The 18967-nt window shown below is 38.1% G+C and overlaps 1 protein-coding gene across 2 annotated transcripts in view; it reads left to right on the top strand.

Annotated features, from left to right (window-relative positions):
* Positions 1-18967, top strand: part of CADPS (calcium dependent secretion activator) — a 445851-nt gene that overhangs the window by 289922 nt on the left and 136962 nt on the right. For both annotated transcript variants that reach the window (XM_058171468.1, XM_058171467.1), the window contains exon 17: positions 17148-17254. In XM_058171468.1, coding sequence (XP_058027451.1) covers positions 17148-17254 — 107 coding nt within the window. The remainder of the gene's footprint in view (positions 1-17147; positions 17255-18967) is intronic.

Genomic DNA, 18967 nt, shown 5'->3' with positions numbered 1-18967 from the left:
TAAAAGGATGTTTATCAACTCTTGACTCGGTAATGAGCAGTGAAAATAGAGAAGGAAAGCAAGTCTCTTGAGTGCTGAGCTATCAAGCAATTTATCCAAGCCTTCTACTTCACGGGTTTTAATTGGTGAACTCTGTTACAAATTTCAATGTTTAAATCTGCTTCGTGAAGACATGGGAGAACTCCAGTAGAAAAGCACCTTTAGGCTTGTTGTTTTCCTTTTGAATAGACCCTGGGCTCCCTAGGTCTCTGTATAACCCTCACTAACTTTGTCGGTAAGCTGTGCTCTCTTCTTTCAGATATATCTATGCAAAAACAAACTTTATGATCTGTAAGTAAAAATGCATTCATTTCCCAAAAACCTAGAACAGTTAGTGTGTACTTTCCTTTTGTGCCTCAATTCTTCTTGATTGTGTTAATTCTCTGCCCTCTTTTTTTGGCACTGTGACTTTAGGTCTGGGAAACTTTGAAGCAACAAACTCTTTTTTTTTTTTAGTTTTTCTCTCTTTCTCCTTTTTTTTTTAAAAAAAAAATCCAGCTGTTGTTTTCAGAGAAGTACTTTCATCCCACACTACCTGCTCTCTTCTGCTTCTCCTTTTCCTTGTTTGTGGTTGGTTCAGCCACTTTTCTATGTTGCCTCTAGAAAAAGTGGTTGCGTCAGTTTCAAAGCATGCTGGGATTGTTAATTCAAACAACCCAACATCAGCAAGTTGCATGCCTCAGGTTTTCTCTCATGAGCATAGTCCACTCACTAGGAGTTGCTTTTTTAAATTGTTGTTAACTTTACATATTATATGCATATTGTGCAACCTGTTTCCTGAAAGGAATCTACTTATTTGGAAATGAAATGCTTTATTCTGTCTCAATATCTAGAGTACATTAAAATTAAGATAAGTAACGATGATCAGCAATGCTGTTTGAGGCTATGTTTATGAAGAAATACCTGTGAAAACCTTAGATACTAAAGGCTAAACTCCTTAGTATCTCGGAGCCTTAAATCAACAGAATTCTATTTCCTCCTGTTTGTGATGTTCTGATCATTATATTTCTACCAAGAATTCAGAACAAACCTTTAGAATCATGGGCACAATCTCTTTTGTGACTCATGAGCATGCTGAATGGTTAATCCAGTAAACACCCAATTTTAAATCTCCTTTTTTTTTAAATTTTAATTTTATTTCCTGTATGTATCCCCAAATACTCTACAGCTACTTTCCTTTAAAGCTAATGTAAAGTTTTCCTCTGACCTATGACCTATAACCTCTTTACCTCTGACCTAAGCCTCTTGCATGCCCAAATCCTCTTTTATAGGGAAAAAGAGAGAAATGTATGAGCATCCTGTCTTCTGCTTGGCCTCTCAAGTGATGGATTTAACCATTCGTGAGTACCTTCCTTCCACCTCTCCATGCTGCCTTCGCTCTTTTCCGTTTTCATTTCCTCCGTCCAATCCAGACCAACTCATTTTCCTCGCTTTGAGTCTTTTAGCATTGGCTTGTCTGTTGCTTCTGTCTGTGAAAGTCCCAGTTGTGAGAGGTCGAGTCACTTTTTATCAGCCTAAAAAATCAGGTTAGAAAAAATTCAGCCGGTTTTTTTTATTTGTTTGTTTTGTTTGTGACAAACTCCAATTTGTAAGTTTTTTCCGTTCTTTCTGTCTGTGACCTGAATGCATTTTTACTTTGCTTATGTGTAACCCCAATTTGTAAACACTTGTCACTGGTACACAATCAAAAGGGAGTTACCGCACTGGGGAGCACGGAGTTACAGTTCAGCTATGAAACATTTCCCGAATGTTTTTGGTTTCTGAAGTTTGTAACAACCTCTGCATAAAACCACCGAAAAACGTCCTTGTTGGACATTAGCTCTTTCACGTCTCTTGTCTGTTATTTCTCTATTTGAGTGCTATTTTAGTTTCTTTCAAGAGCAACCTTTGAATAGAGCATATTTTATGTATATTCATTTGCTGATCTAATTCGCAATATGTGTTTGCAGAGGGAAACCACTTCAATACCCATTTATTTTTCTTTGCACAATGATTAAATTCTTTCTTGGCAAGACACATGGTATTATGATCTCCATGCTTTTGGGTGGGTGGGAGAGATTGGGCAACTTCTTTTCTTTATGAATGTCATATATCACACATAACTGGGGGCATTTTGATCCACTTGCTCATTAATTCTGCATATCTGTTCTTGTTTCTCTCTTTTCTCCCTGTTGCTTTCTCTCTCTTTCATATAGAGAATCAAAAGGATGCAGGTGAACATCTGTATATGCATTATAAATTGCTAGGATTGTTGAGTTTTATATATATTTATATATACATATATATATATATATATATTTCTTTGTTTTCTTTTCAAAGCTCCTTAAGATATGTGCTCCGTAAAGAGAAACATTGGAGTTGCAGTAATCCTTAAGGGGTTAATTTGTGCTGTCTTACTTCATGTAACTAGTATTGTTCTTTCCCCTTACATAAATTTAAACAGAAATAACAATGCAATTTTCTTAGCTGTGAGGAACAGTCTAACAAAGAAGCTATTCGTACACACACACAAACCCTAATATACAAAGTTGCTTACATTTTGGTGCCCCAAAGTATTAACTATCTGGCTTTTTGTTCAAACCACTGTTGATCTATAAACTAATTCTCATTTTTGTTTTTCACATCTTCTGTTTTGGCCCCATTTAGATAGAATGGTTTTCTTGTTAATGTGTAACTAACAACAGAGAGAAGTCATGTTTGTTGTAATTTTTTTGTTTGTAATGTGGTGGTGTAATAAAGCAAGGAAACAGTTGAGAAAAAAAAATCTTTAACGCTCCCTCAAATCTCTTAGACCTCTGTCATGACTTCTGTATATAAGTACCATTTTTCTGAAATGTCTTAAAATCTTAACTGTTACTTTTAGCGTCTCCACTTAGCCTTTTCTTTGTGTTTTCTTGATTTTGAACTGTTTTGGCAGGAATCACTTTTTGAAAGAAAAATTAAACAGAATTTTGTGACCAATTTTTCCTCAGGTCACATTTGAGAGAAATAGCTGCAACTTGTTTAGTATGAATTTTATTTTTAATTTCACAGGCATTCCCTGACACCACAACAAACGGCATTGTACAAGGAGTACGGGGTCACTGAAATGAAGAGTAATATACCCCATTCAACTGAGCAATGCCTTGTCCCTTTCAAAAGGCCATAACAATAAAAGCGCGCTCTAGCTTGCCATTCTCATCAGCAATCACATTTTAAACAAGTGTCCACAGCTATGTGCAATTTATACTGATAATATGTGTCAAGAAAAGAAAGTGCTAGGTGTTCTGCCGTCATCAATGTCCAGATGGAGACACTGCACATGATTAGTGGTGACCCCAACAGGATCAGACAGGAACAGATCCTAACTTGTAAAATGCCTCCATCTGATTAAATGTTGGTGGATGCACTGGACATGGATGAACCTCGGCAAAAATAGTCAATTATGAGGAAATAGCCCTTCACGCAGGCAAATCTCATGAAAAGACTAAAATAATGGCACTGTTGCTGTGAATCGTAAACATGTCAAGAAACCTGAATATCCAGGTCACTAGACTATTGTTATTTCTGGAAAAAAAATTACCGGATATGTCCATAATGGTTAATATCAACAATGCCCGTGAGAATCATCCATCTCTAGCATTTGAGTGTCTGTAGTAATATGTGGAAGCTGCATTACTCGTCTTGAGACATTAATATAATATTATTTATTTGTCCGCATTACATTTAGCTTTCAAAAGGTATCCGCAGGTTATGGCTAAAAATGTCATGACAGATGTAAACAAAAAAATGGCAGCATCTTGATTTTTTTGATCTGGCCTTGTGGTCACACCTGTTAGATTACTTTCTAATCCAGAACCCTGTGCCCTGAAAGCTTTTGGGCTCTAACATCGGGAAAGGTTGTGTGAATTTATAAAACTATATTCCACATGCATTTATTTCTAACTTCCAGTTTGCGGACATCATCCATACATATGGTGAAGATTTCCATATGTTAGAACATTGTTCTAAATTGAGAGGACATATTTATTTGGAGGTGTTTTTTTTCTTTCTTCTCCATTTCAACCACCTTTACGGCAGCTCTCATAAAATAATTCACGGCATTAAACTTAGTGACTAAAATTCTAGAGTAATTTGAATTTTGGTTGTATTGATTTGCAAAGAAATACAAGGCACCCTCCTGAACTTTAGCAGATTCTGGGAATGTACTCGGGAATTTGATACGAATGATTTTACAATGGTTTATACTGATTAGAATTTGTAGAGTACTTTATGTTTATATATGTGAGTGTATATTGACTTCAGGTGCTTGGCAACTGAGCCACATTTAAACCTGTTTGCAGTTCCTGCAGTCATATTTTATGACATTTTTGCTGAAAAATGGCATTTATTTCCGGTTTCGGGGAAAACCAGCCCAAGCGGACCATTGATTTGCTTAATGACTGTTGGCTTGTTGTGCGTTCACTTAGCAACCATGGCATTTGCTTAACTACCACCAGCAAATGTCTATGGAGATTTTCAGTCATCCAGGTCCTGGTTGTCCAAAAGGTACTTTTTCAAGAGGCAACTGGACTTTCTTGTTTTTTTCTTTTGAAGACATTTTGCTTCTCATCCAAGAAGCTTCTTCAGCTCTGACTGGATGGTGGAGAAATGGAAGGATTTATATTCCTTGCAGATAGCTTGCCATTTGCCTTCTTTTAGAGGGCCACTTGGAGGTTTATCTGTGTCCTAGGCTTCACCTAAGTAGTGCAAGTGGGTGTGGAGCCTTCTTGGTACTGCTGAAAGGACTGTGTGGTAGACTGGAGATAGATGATGTTGTACCCTCCCCCTCTGTTGATAGAGGGCTTTTCAATTTTTACATAGGTTCTACACTCATTTGCACTACTCAGGTGACCCTGAGGACACGGATAAACCTCCAAATGGCCTCAGCAACTCTCTAAAAGGATGCAAATAACCAGCTGTCGGCAAGGAATATAAATCCTTCCATTCCCCACCATTCTTCAGTCAGAGCTGAAGAAGCTTCTTGGATGAGAACCAAAATGCCTTCAAAGAAAAACAAGAAAGTCCAGTTGCCTCTTGAAAAAGCACCTTTTGGACTATCACCAGCAAAAAGAAAAAAAAAAGGTCATTAAAAATGTCCAATTATCTGATGACTTATGACCATCACCACTTACAACCATGATGGACAAGCCAAAGGCTACCTGTAAAAAAGGATGCAACAGAAATCTAAAATGTAGTAAACCTCCACTAACTTGTCCCAGGGCCGTTTTTAAAGGGAGATATAACTAGTGTCATTTCTAGCATTCTGCTCTACAGTCCGAAGAAAGGTACCACTGTTATAAAAACCACCAGCATTCCTCCAGGAATAAAGGGACCATATTGTAGGCATAACCTTATCAAGGACATTTTTAACTAAGTTTTCTAACTTGGGGTATGGACAACTGTATGAGTTGAGGAAAAAGAATCCGTTCTGGTAGCAAAAATGCCATATCTGCACTAATTTATAATGTAAAAGATAAGAAGAGACCAAGCTGTAAGCATAGCCGTGTCAAGGACAGTCCCAAATTTCAGTGATGCTATGGCATACCGAGAGTACAAAACTCCTGCGTTGTCAAAGTGGGTTTCTCCTTCCTTAGCTCTGACAGAAGTCCACACCCAAAACACAAAACTGAAGAGAAAGAAGTTGTAAAGAAAATGCCTGGCACGTTAAACTCTGCCCAGTCAGCCAGAGGGGAAAAACTCTACTAAAGGACAGTAATGAATAATGTTTAGAAAGTGAAATCAATGTCCCAGAGGTGTTGTCATTTCCTAATTGTCCTCGAGTATGCCCTGAATAGTCAGGATGCTAGCAGCTCATCCATGATTCTTTAGGGTAAAATGCATGGATGGCTGGATAATTCTCAGAATTGGATGGCTCGGTGACAGGACTGGAAGCCAGGATAGCTCCATTCATTTCAACACCTCCTCGTATCTTACAGGGCTGCAGAGATGAATCCTCCCTCTGGATAGAGATTTCTGCACAGCAACCCTGACTTCTGCAATCACAGGGGACATGTTTGAAAAGCCCCAGTAGACATCACAGCAATTCAGTTGACAGTTCCTCTATGGAGTTGCCTGTTCGCATCTACCTCTGCAGAAGCAGTACCCATTTCTCTCCTACGCCAGCCAGACAGCCAGACAGCCAGACAGCCCTGTGCTTTCTGAAGCTATTGACACTGAGGCCAACAGCTAGTGTAAATCAGCCCTAGGAAGCTAAATCTGTTTAGAACACATACACATGTAAATAAAAAAGGCAAAGTTCTCTGCTTTTACTTTTTTTTCCCCCCTCAAAGCGAGTAAATTTATCCTGGAAGCAATAAGGATGGGCGTCAATTTGGACTTTCAACGATGTAGCGATTTGATGTTCTTCCTGCTCCCCATTGCCTTTGTAACATAGCATGCAGCAATTACGTCTCCTGCCAGTGTTTGGCAGGAGACATCGCTATGCACTTGCTGGCATCAGAAGGGAATCAGCAGGGGTATTTTAATGATTGCGGTGATGCAGACTGCGGGAAAGATGCACAGACCCTCCCAATTGCCTTTCAAAATACTTTTTGTTTTTTTTGTTTTGTTGCTGTTTCTACAAATTCGTTTAGGGAAGGAAAAAACAAACCAGCCAAAAATGGATTGAAGTTGTCGATTTGTCAACAGCTCAATTCCAATGTAGAGGTCACGTGCTATGTATTTTAGGGGCAACTTGATAAGGCTAGCCACTATGGCCATTTTGCTTTGGGCTGTTCTGTTTCTCAACACCCCCACCTCCTTCCTTCATTCTCTTCTCTGGTTTTTCTGATGCACACCCAAATATACACTGTGGAAGTTGCCCAAAGACATCTCAAAGGAAGTTGCAATTGAACCAGGCCCCCTGGATAGTTTCAGGATTGAAATGCCAAACAGCTTTGAAATTTATTTTTCATCCAGGTCACCACAGATGCCTGGCAGAAAGGCTCAGCTGCTGGCAAATTCAAACGCTAAAACATATTTAAAGATGGTGGCAGAGTTGGACTGTGGTTGCATTCTTGGGGGTGCAATTGTTCTCTGGCTTTGGCACCCTCAGAAAAATGTCTCTCTGTGGAATGCCACTTGGGACCCACTCAAAGAAAGAAATGCTCAGAAGGATTCCATGGTTACTAATATACCAACTGATGGTTCCAGTTATGTTTAAACCTCAGTTGGTTGCAGCATACATAGCTTGGTTGGGTGAATGCGGGGTGTGTATTGGCAGCAAACTTTCACAAAGCTTGTGTTTCTAAAGAGGCATAAATTTTACCACAAGAGTCAAGGAGAGTCACTCTTCCCGACCTGTCCTTTCCTTATCCATATTATACAGAAGGTGACTGGAGAGAGGTTGTTCTCCCTGTCTAGTGATACTCAGATTTTGGATCAAGCCAGGGTCTTGAATGGGGAGAAAAAGTACTTCTCTGCACAGTTTGTGGTTGCTTTGCAACAGGGGTGGTTGATATTTCAACAGGGGCCTCTATGGGAGGCACTCATAAAAGTCAAGAGGGAAGCTGCAACTGTGCAACCAAAGCTCCAGCCCTTTGTTACATACATCATTTTGTAGACATACAAAAGCGTGAGGCTTTGGTCATGTGTTCATCTGCCATCTTGATTTTTTTTACTCTCCTCCAGTAAATATCAGTAGTTCAAGGAGTGGTTAATTGATCCCCTGTCCTTCAGGGGGAATTCAGCAGAAAAAGCAGGGCAAATGGTCCTTCCCACCCTTAAAATTCTTTCAAAATTCCCTTAACTGTTTTTTTTTTCCAAGCCAATTTTAAGGTACTGGTTAAGATCTGAATTGACTTTCTTGATGCCTTAAGTTGGAAAAGCAATTCAAGTGCTTGGGAAACTAAAAAATGAGATCATAAAAGCCACAACACAAGAGAGAAAGAAAAATAAGAGACCCCAGGTAAAACCAGCATGGCTGCATAAAGAAAGCAATTACCAGAAGCCAGCATGGGTTTGTTAAAAACAGATCATGCCAGAAAAACTTTATTGCTTTCTTCGATAAAGTGAATAAATTAGTGGATCAGGGGAATGCTGTGGATATAGCATACTTAGACTTAAGTAAGACATTTGAAAAAGTAGACGAAACCTTCTTCTTGGTAGGAGAAAACAGTGTAGGATAGACAGCATCACCACCAGATGTATTCGCAGTTGGTTGGCAATGACACTCAATGTGTAATCTTCATAGAACTTCATCTACATGGAGTGAAAAAGTAATGGTGGTATTCAGCCAGTTCTACCGGTTCAGGCAAACCACTAGCAGTGGCGGTGGATTCCACCCACCTGCCTGGGCATAATCACATCCTGTTTTTGGTGCTGTGCACATGCACGGAAGGTCCTGCGCATGTGCATGGACACTCACATTTGCGAACCGGTAGCGAAGGTAAGTGAATATGAACTGTGGAGAAAAGCATACAGTGGGTTACCACAAGGTTCTCTTCGACATCTTCATAAATAATCTAGATGAAGGGATAGAAGGAGAGCAAATCGAATTTTCTGACAGCACCAAGTTGGGGGAATTGCTAACAGTTTGGAGCAGGGGTCTCCAACCTTGGCAGCTTTAAGCCTGGAAGGCTTCAACTCCCAGAATTCCCCAGCCAGCTTTGCTTTGAGTTTTGGGAGTTGAAGTCCTCCAGGCTTAAAGTTGCCAAGGTTGGAGACCCCTGCTTTGGAGGATAGACTCAAGATTGAATTTTGACAGATGTGAGCATTGGGCCCTAGCTAACAAGATGCAGTTCAGTGGTGAGAACAGTAAGGTCCTGCACCTAGGCAGGAAAAAACAAATGCACAGGTACAGGATAGGCAGTACCTGGATCAACAGTAATGCCTGTGAGAGGGACCTACTGTAGGTGTCTAGTGGACCACCTCTTACGTATGAGCCAGCAGTGTGCTGTAGGTGCCAAAAAGGCCAATGTAGTTCAACAAGAGGGGATAGCTTCAAGAGAAGTGATATTACCACTTTATCCTGCTCTAATGTGGCCACACTTGGAATACTGCATCCAATTCTGGTCACCATGATAAAAAAAAAGATGCTGAGACCCTAGAAGGGAGCAGAGAAGAGCAACTAAGATGACAAGGGTCTGCAGGATGAATCATATGAGGAACGGTTAGGAGAACTAACTAATGTCTAACCTAATGAGGTTAATGTCTAACCTAATGAAGAGAAGAATTAGGCTTGACACCCACCTCTGTCTTCTGATCAGAGGTGGGTTTCAGCAGGTTCCAACCAGTTCTGGAGAACCGGTAGCGGAAATTTTGAGTAGTTCAGAGAACCAATAGTAAAAATTCTGGCTGGCCCTGCCCCCATCTATTCTCTGCCTCCCAGTCCCAGCTGATCAGGAGGAAATGGAGATTTTGCAGTAACTTTCCTCTGGATTGGGGAGGAAATCGAGATTTTACGATATCCTTCCCATGCCCCACTCAAGCTATGCCCACCAAGCCATGCCATGCCATGCCACGCCCACCAAGCCACGCCCACAGAGCCAGTAATAAAAAAAATTGAAACCCATCACTGCTTCTGATACATGAGGAGCTGCCACAAAGAGATGGGAATTGACCTATTCTCCAAAGCTCCTGAGGGCAGGACAAGAAGCAATGGGTGGTTAAAGAGAAATCCAATCTGGAACTAAGGAGAAACTTCCTGACACTGAGAACAATTAACCAATGGAACATTTTTCCTCCCTTAGTTGTGGGTTCTCCATTGCTGGAGGTTTTCAAGAAAGAATTGGACAGCCTTTTGTCTGCGATGATTCAAGGTCTCCTGCCATGGGCAGGAGGTTGGACTAGAAGACCTCCAAGGTCCCTTCCAAACCTGTAATTCTATGATTTCTATGACTTTCCCTTCCTTGTTCAAATGAAGTGTTGCTATTGCAATTCAGCCAATTTATCCAGGAAAGGGTAATGCAAATACAATGGTAAAGCAACAGGAAATCTTCAACAAGAAGATGGAGCTTGGCCATTAATTTAGGTGAATTCCAAAGGAGATCATAGAGGATAAGAACAGCTATTAGCCATGCCAGTATGCTCTCTCCGGGATTAGAGGCATTTTTCGTCTGAATAGCAGTTATTAGAAAATAACAGTGTGAGATGGGTTTTTGACCTGATTCAAGCAGGGAGATTATGAGAGCAAAATGGAAACTGTGCTTTGTCATTGTTAAAAGCGTTGTCAAAGAGCAGAGATCAGGTGCCCTGTTTCAGGGCTGTTTAAATCTGCAGACCTGTTTTTCTCATGGTGACTGATAGAGACCAATGTAAAGCTAGCAGTGGACCACTTAAAGACCTGAATTTTAATATCGCTTCGTGAACGTGGTCAACCTCCTTGTCAAATTTTGCAGTGTTCAGACTTGCATAATGGAGGAGATAGAAATTTTTTATCTCAACATACTCTTATCCTAGAAGTTATGTAGATTACTGGATAGTTATGGGGGGGTCATGTATTCTATTCGATCGTAATTAATATACTATAAACTGGAAAAGACGACAACTCCATTCTATCAAATAAAGGCAGAATTCGGGAGTTGCAGAGAGAAAAATGGGAATTGCGCTCTGCAGCTAAAGGCCTACCTTGACCTGTTTGATTCTGCAGCTTTTCATTTCTATCTTTACTAAATGAAATGGAATGTTAGAAGACCAGGGAGGCTGGCTTATCGATCTTAGAAATAGGTTTTAACAAACTTCCAGCTGCCTAGTCAAGCTTAGGAAAACTTTGCTAAATCAAGTTCCTGCTTACAACCGAGGTGTGTTTTTTGTTTTATGGCTCAAGCAATATTATGGAGGAGAAAGCTGAAAGACTGAATCACTAAACTTTTTGTGGGGAGTGTTAAAGAAACAGGAATGCCACCTAGAAGAGCAAAGTCTGGATCTTTTATGTTTTGAAGTAGAAATAGCGTTTAATTTTTTCACTGCTCCTTCTTTAGTCAGTGAAAAATGAGGTTCCCTTTGTTTGGGTTATAAGCTTATTTTTGCTGCAAAAAAAAAGAAGATATAAAACCTGTCAAATAATCTTAATGTATAGGTTGTGTAGAAAATATGTATTTAAAACATTCATCACAATCAGAACACATGGGAATATTGAGACTTGAGTGTTGCTCTGCAGTAGAGGCGTAGTTATTTTGAATAGTAGAGGTTGTCAGAATATTTGCAGTGATATCTGCACAAAAATATTCTCATAAGGATTCAGAGATTTACTCCCAGTTAAAGAAATACCCCTAAATTTGGCCACCTATGAGAAGGAAGGACTCACTGGAGAAGAGCCTAATGTTGGGAAAGATTGAGGGCAAAAGAAGAATGGGACGACAGAGAATGAAGTGGCTGGATGGAGTCACTGAAGCAGTAGGCCTGAGCTTAAATGGACTCCAGAGGATGGTAGTGGACAGGAAGGCCTGGAGGAACGTTGTCCACGGGGTCGCGATGGGTTGGACATGACTTCGCAACTAACAACAAAAAGAAATACCCTGAATTGGAAAACTAGAATCTGCTGTTTGTTTGTTTTTACAATAGATGTGGCATTTGGCTATTTTTTATTTTATTTTTATTTATTTATTTATTTTGTCACACAGTATATATAAGCATAAGCATGAAATAATTATACAATATATAAGCATATATATGAGTATGTAATAACTATATTAATTGGATATAACCAGTGGTGGGATTCAGCCAGTTCGTGCCACTTCGGGAGAACCGGTTGTTAACTTTCTGAGCAGTTTGGTGAACTGGTTATTGGAAGAAATCATTAGGGCAGAGAACCAGTGGTTAAATTATTTGAATCCCATCACTGGATATAACAAAAGGAAACAATAGGAGAGGAACGGTAGGCACGCTTGTGCTCTTATGCACGGCCCTTACAGACCTCTTAGAAATGGGGTGAGGTCAATAGTAGACAGTTTTTGGTTGAAACTATGTTTGTTCATAGCTCCAAGAAGGATGGCTTGCATCTTTGTTTTGTAGTTCACTTACCCTTTTTCATGAATACGCAGTGTACTGATTGTTTGTTGGAATGCTTTGTTCTTAAGTAAATTGTCAGGGAACCCTACAGTTCTTTTAATCTCCAGAGCAATTGCTCCTGACAAATCATTCTAATCTGGACTTGATGCAAAGAATTCAAAAGAATGGGTAACAATCTTCTCCCTGCTCAAAAAAGAAATTTTTCTCATCTCTATTTTACAACAGATTATTCAGACGTTTACTCATTTACAAATATGAACCTAAGAGAATGGTAAGGAAGGAGATAGAGTGGTAGAATGGTACGTTCTACCTTCAAAACCCAAATTCCATAAGTATGTCAGCCCATTTAAAATGCAATATCTTGGAATAGAAAAGGCATCCTTGTTCATGTGGCAGTTTGAACAGGGGCTCAAAAACCTGCATTGTGCAGGGGATTTGCTCAGATATGTCACCATTAATGGCAAAAATTGAACCTGAGACACAAGCATTACATGTTTTCCACATTACATTTTGCCCCTCCCCTTCCCAGAAAGTTGAATTAACTCTCCATACTGCAAAAGATATCCAGTAAATTCACTTTAGAAAAAGTAGTGTGATAAATAAATGAAATGAAAACAAGCATGATTAAAAGCATCATTTATCCAATCTCTATCACTAGTTATATGTTCCATTATATTTTAATTGGTTTGGTCAGTCAAGCTAAATCCAACTCTGAACATTACAATTGTCAAGTGTGTATTAGGCTGGGATTAGTAGTTAAATTAAAATAGGATTATAATCCAGGACATTGGATTTAAATCAAGTTTAATCAAATGCATTTTATTGAGATTCTTCATTAAGAACGAATAAAGAATCTCAATAAACTTAACTTCTAAACTTATGAATTAATTAAGAATAGCAGAAAAAAATGACAGCCTGTTTTATACTGATAAGTGTAAAATAATATAATCAACACAATTTTCTTTTTAAAATAAATGACCAAACTTGGGGTTCCTCTTCCTCTCTTTTCCATTTCTTGGAAATGCAAAGAGGGAGAGAGGGAGGGAGAAAGAGAGAGAGGGTGGGGGGGAGGGAGAGAGGGAGGGAGGGGGAAGAGAGAGAGAGAGAAAAGAGAGAGAGAGAGAGAGAGAGAGAGAGAGAGACTCTCTTCTGGCAGTAACTCATTCAGATAAACATGCCAAATCTTTAGAGACAGAATTGTTTGGAAAAGTGCTTTGACTATTAAAATATTGAATTATATATAACATAAAATATAGGACAAATACATTCATCATATAGAATTTGTTGTTGTGTTAATACAGAAGAACATTATATTTATATTATATAATGTATACATATACATATTATTACTGTATATATTATGTTATATACATATATATTTTATATTATATATATATATATTCACCTTTAGGCTGATATCACAAACTATATGACAGATGGGTCAAGTCCTGATTTGTAGTATTCTAACATTTGGAATAGCAAAGTAACATATTTGATAGAACTGGCAAATTTTTATATATGATTCAACCCAGAGTATAAAAGACACTAGAATTCCAAGTGGAAAATAACAAGCTGGAAACTATCAGATACCACACATTTGGGGGCGGGAGGGAGTGAGAGAGAGATCTGTCTATACATTTAAATTGCACTACAAATTTTTTAGCTATGTCTTCAGCCCAAATTTGTGTTATTATTTTTTTTATTAAAAAAATCTCAGTATCTGCAAAATAATATATTTGAGGAGGTTCCTTCTTTTTTTCAACTAATAACACTGACTATGTCTGGAAGCAATCTATAGAGAGAATATTTCTTCCTATATGGGTGAAAAAGGCTGGCAATGCTATTTCACATTTGACACATGCAGATTTTAAAAAAAAAACTAATTGACTGTACTAAAATCCTGCTTTTTGCACTTGGCTACATGAAATAACAATTAGCATTCACACTGAATTTTAAGGATCTTAGATTGTGAACTTTCCTCACATAGTGGAATCTGTCAACTTGAGATAAAAATGTTTGTTGTCATAATTGTGTAGTACTTGAGTTGACGATAAGCAAAACAGCAGCTCTTCCATGTGTACTTTTATCATTTTCTGCTTACTTTTCCTTCAAAGTTACCATCTTTTTTTTGTCACTGTTTATGAAATCACGTGTGTCTTTATTTTTGCTGTCTTTCAACATCCTTTGCAAACAGCTCGATCGTCAGTGCCCAAACCTCCAGTTCGGCCCACTCCATCTATTAATACACAGGCTAACATGATCAGTCAGATGCTGAAAGGCATACAAGAGTCAAGTACTGTAAAAAAAATCTTTTTTTTAATTCAATGAATTGCTAGTTTAGTCCTATTTAATTTTCCATAGTGTAGCTTCTATGAAGCTAGTTCCCACTGTAAGCTTTTATCCAGAAATGGCTAGCGCAACGCTTTTAGAAATAGCTTCGGTTTCAAAATGTCCACATTTTCTGTCTAGCAATGTCTGACATATGCAACATTTTCAAATATCAACGTCAGCACAAAATAACATTGTTGTTGCATAACATTTTGCATGAGATCTGTGAATTTGTATGATTTCAATGATGTATGAAGTTATTGAAAACTCTGTTGTTTCATTGAGCGGTGCTCCAGCTGCAACGCGATAAATTGAAGGAGTTGTCTCAAAAAACAAAAAAATAATATTATTGAAAAGAAAATCAAGTATGGGATGGATTTACATTTTACCTAGAGACAGAATCTTGCAAATCACTTGTTATAAAAATTTTGGTACATATTCCCTCCACAAGTTAAAGGGTGTCCAAGGTCTAGTAATTAGTATAGCACAAGTTGGGCAACAAGCTAAAAGATATTGGAATATTATTGTCAGAACTGTTCCTTTCTTGCACCTTTCCTTTTTTTTTTCTGTCTCACAGAAAAATGCTGTCTATTGGATTATTTGCACAAGCTACATAAACAAGAAGAGAATGCTTTTCATTTTCTCCTTGTTAGTTTTTTAGAAGAGGTAAAGGAAGGACTCACAAATGGACTATTGTTCTTGAATCAAATTATGCAAGAAGAATAGTCAGGTGCATTGATCCTTTTTAGTTGGATTCTGGTAAAATCATTTGGATCTAATAAATCACCAATTGCTAGACAATTGTGATTCTGTGTCCTTTTGTCAAGCGCCTGAATTTGATGCTTAAGTTCTGATTTGGTCAGTCAGTTTCTGATTGATTAGCAATAGTAATAGCACTTAGACTTATATACTGCTTCATAGTGCTTTTTACAGCCCTCTCTAAGCAGTTTACAGAATCAGCATATTTTCCCCAACAATCTGGGTCCTCATTTTATCCACCTCAGAAGGCTGGAAGGCTGAGTCAACCTTGAGCCTGGTGAGATTTGAACTGCCAAATTGCAAGCAGCCGGCAGTCAGCAGAAGTAGCCTGCAGTACTGCATTCTAACCACTGCGCCACCATAGCTCATAAGCCAGCAAACTTTTATTAATTCTGGTGCACATGATCAGTTCCTGGTTTCTTATTCTAATAAGCAGCAATTTTGCAATACTTTTGAAGCTTGGTTACTGATCATGGAAGACTTCAATATGACACGAGGAAGGAGATATGCAAGCAGTCTCATATGTCTGAAATAGCTTGAAGGGGACTGCTTTAGCAAATTTCAGCAATAGCAATAATAATAATCTGTATTTATGAAGCCACTTTAACAAGTGCATTGCAATTCAAGGAAACACAGTGATTACAAACTTCCACCCAATAAAATTTGGGGGGCATATATAAAATAGGGATCAAACTAAAGAATTGACAACATTAATAACAATTAAATGGGTGAAAGAGATCCCATAATCATCTACCATTAAAAAAAATAAGGTGGGGGATCTTTTAATGTCTTTTAAAGGCCATGAGGCTTTCACAGAAGGAAAGGTGGAAGCTTATTACACAATCATATGGGCAGGTTCCTGAAAACCAGAAGATGATGACAGACAGAGTGGAATGTAGAAAGAAAAGGTTGTTTTCTTATATATTTCTTCTCTGAAAAAGCCACATTGAATACAAATTTATGTTTACATGTGACTTTAAGCTGAGTCCTCTTTTTTTAGAAAGCCAAAAAATTGAAATAGGACTCCCACGAATCTCCCTATGGACTAAGCACACAATAAGAATTTAATGTTAACAGTTTTATTGGATTTAATGTGGCATTGTGTTGCTTTATTATGGATATTGTTTTAATTTTTTATTGGGACTTGCCCAGAGTTTGATCTAAGGTGGGCAACTATAAATGTTTAAAATAAAGAAGAGAGGGAGGAAGAAAGGAAGGAAGGAAAATAATATGATTCATCTATCCCTAATGAATAATGGATCTGGCTTTTGGAGAATGTCAAAATAAACCCTTCTGTTCTTTGGACTCTCATGAAAATACTCTGGACAATTGTACTGTACAAGAACTAGGAAGGGATTTTTTTAACATTACATGTAACAATATTTTTGTACACATTCATGCCATATTCAAACATTATATCAAGATACAGGAACAGCCATTTCAGTTTAAATGGTTTGACTTGGATATGGTTTGCTTATGTGCCATCTGTTTGGTATCAAATTTAAGAGACTACGTAGTTAGAGCTTCTGCAGGGTGATCTGTTCCAAGCCTGAACCTTTGAGTCTTCTAATGATACACTATCACCACTCTAATTAAATCCATCTAACTTGTTGCTGGTCGTTATTTTCTCCTTCCCACCCCCTTTCCCTCTCCTTAGCTTTCTCAGAAACAAACATATTTCAGATCTAGAGCACAGATATATATATGTATCAACTGTGAAATTAAATATTCCTAATGTAGATACTAGAAAGATGCTGTCTCTAGGAAATGTACATTTCTCACCTTTCATTAAATACTTGCTATCAATGCAAAGGAAGGCAATCTTTATATATCTTTTACATTCAATGTTGGAGCACTGTTTTCTTAATATAACAACAAATGTTGCTTCATAGTTTGCTCAGTACTAACTATATAGCATTTTAATCCTTGCATGATGTAGATTTTTTTTCAGATTGCAATTATTACAGTTTTTAATTAACTACCTAATCGATTGGCCTTATATTGAGCTTCTTCTGTCTCACTCCATTTTAATTCAAGTTCTTGTACTGCAGAAAATGTAGGTCGGTTAATCACGCCTGCCAAAAAACTAGAAGATACAATTCGCTTGGCGGAATTGGTGATTGAAGTTCTGCAGCAAAATGAAGAACATCACGCAGAGGTGAGTAGCAGTATGCTAAAATTTTCCAATCAAGAACTATTAGAGCAAGTGCATACCTGTGCAAATTGCAGACATAATGCTTTATGTCCTAGGTAAATACCTTAAGTTAGACAATCTATTCTCCTCCCAAAATATCTCTGCATTTCAGTAAATACAAATACATTTGAAAGATGTATTCAAGTAACGGGCACAATGCAAACTCACTCTGATTGCGATTTTATCAAGAAAATTTATCAGAACTTGTGTTCCAGAGGACAGCTTCAATATTAGCTTTCACAAAAGATTGCTAATGAGGACATTCGTGTAAAAATGTTGCACTACAATGCAATGTCTTCTTGTTTTTATACAAAAGTCTCATCATCTTATTCTGTGAAGAAGAATGTCTTCTTGCATAATCACCATTTCTCGGTTTAGCTTTCCATGATAGTTGTATGCACTTATCCATGACTGATAATGATGCAGATTTTGGCCACATGCTTTTAACACCTGAATAATTACAATATAAAAGGTACCAAACCTCCAGGTAGCTTTTATCCTGAAAATGCTAAGCCAAGTCAGAAATCCCAGAGCTGTAGGCTAGACTGGGAAGTTGAAAAAGAAAGAAGGCAATGGTAAAATATGTCCATGTTACTGCCAAAAAGTCTACGTGGAAAAAACTAGGAGTCAGGCTTGATATTTTACCTTCAATTTCAGAGGGGATATTGCAGGAGATTATAAAGTCATATATTAAGATGTTGACATATGAAAAAGGAAGTTAGAGAACTCCCAAAGAAATAAGGGAGCAAAGCATCAGAGAGCTGCTAATTCAAGGTGTTCCAAAGGTGCTTTTCCAAAAGGCAACTGAACTTCATTGGGTTTTTTTCCCCCTTGAAAACAGTTCACTTCTCATTTGAAATGAAGAAGCTTCTTGGATGAGAAGCAAAATGTTCTCAAGGAAAAAAGACCAAGAGCCCACTTGCCTTTTGGAAAAGCACCTTTGGGACAACCATGATCTGGATGATTGAGAATCTCCATAGACTACTTCAAAGTCACCTTGAACCACAGCTTTTCACACTTCTCTGCCTTCTCTGAGGAGTGCATCACTCAAAGGCATAGAGGAGAATGAAAGTTTCAGGAAGAGCATTTTAAAATTGCTCAAGCATTGTGAAACAGTTGTTTCACAGACAAGGTGGAACTCTGTGCATTAACCTGAGTTTCAGAAAAAGATAAGATTGTCACTTGAAGGCTCATGGAGATGGAGAGCTTTGTCTGAAAGACAAAATTGATCTATAGCAGGGGTCTGCAAACTTGGTTCTTTTAAGACTTGTGGACTTCAATTCCAAACAAAGCAACAAAGCAAAGCTGGCTGACGAACTCTTGAGAGTTGAAGTCCACAAGTCTTAAAAAAGCCAAGTTTGCAGACCCCTGATCTATAGCTAGAAGTTGCCAATGGCTTCTACGTGTGCCCAGGAGCCCGTATATATGCCATAAAAAGCAAAAATTGAGAATATGATAGTTTTAATTGAATTAATTCATGTTGGAGGAAGCAGTTCTTCCTCCATCACCTTTTCACTCTGATGAAGATTAGGAAGGTAAATTTATGGAAGGGAAGAGGTTGTTCAGAGTTTGGCTCATGAGAAATAATACTTTCATTGCAAGATGACTTCCATGAACAATTGACAGCAACACAGTTTCCATATGCTTTACAAACAGGGATGTGAATTTCCCTAGGAA

The sequence above is a fragment of the Ahaetulla prasina genome, chromosome 2, assembly GCF_028640845.1.
Source record: "Ahaetulla prasina isolate Xishuangbanna chromosome 2, ASM2864084v1, whole genome shotgun sequence".
NCBI lineage: Eukaryota > Metazoa > Chordata > Lepidosauria > Squamata > Colubridae > Ahaetulla > Ahaetulla prasina.
This window is presented reverse-complemented; position numbering and strand designations above follow the sequence as displayed.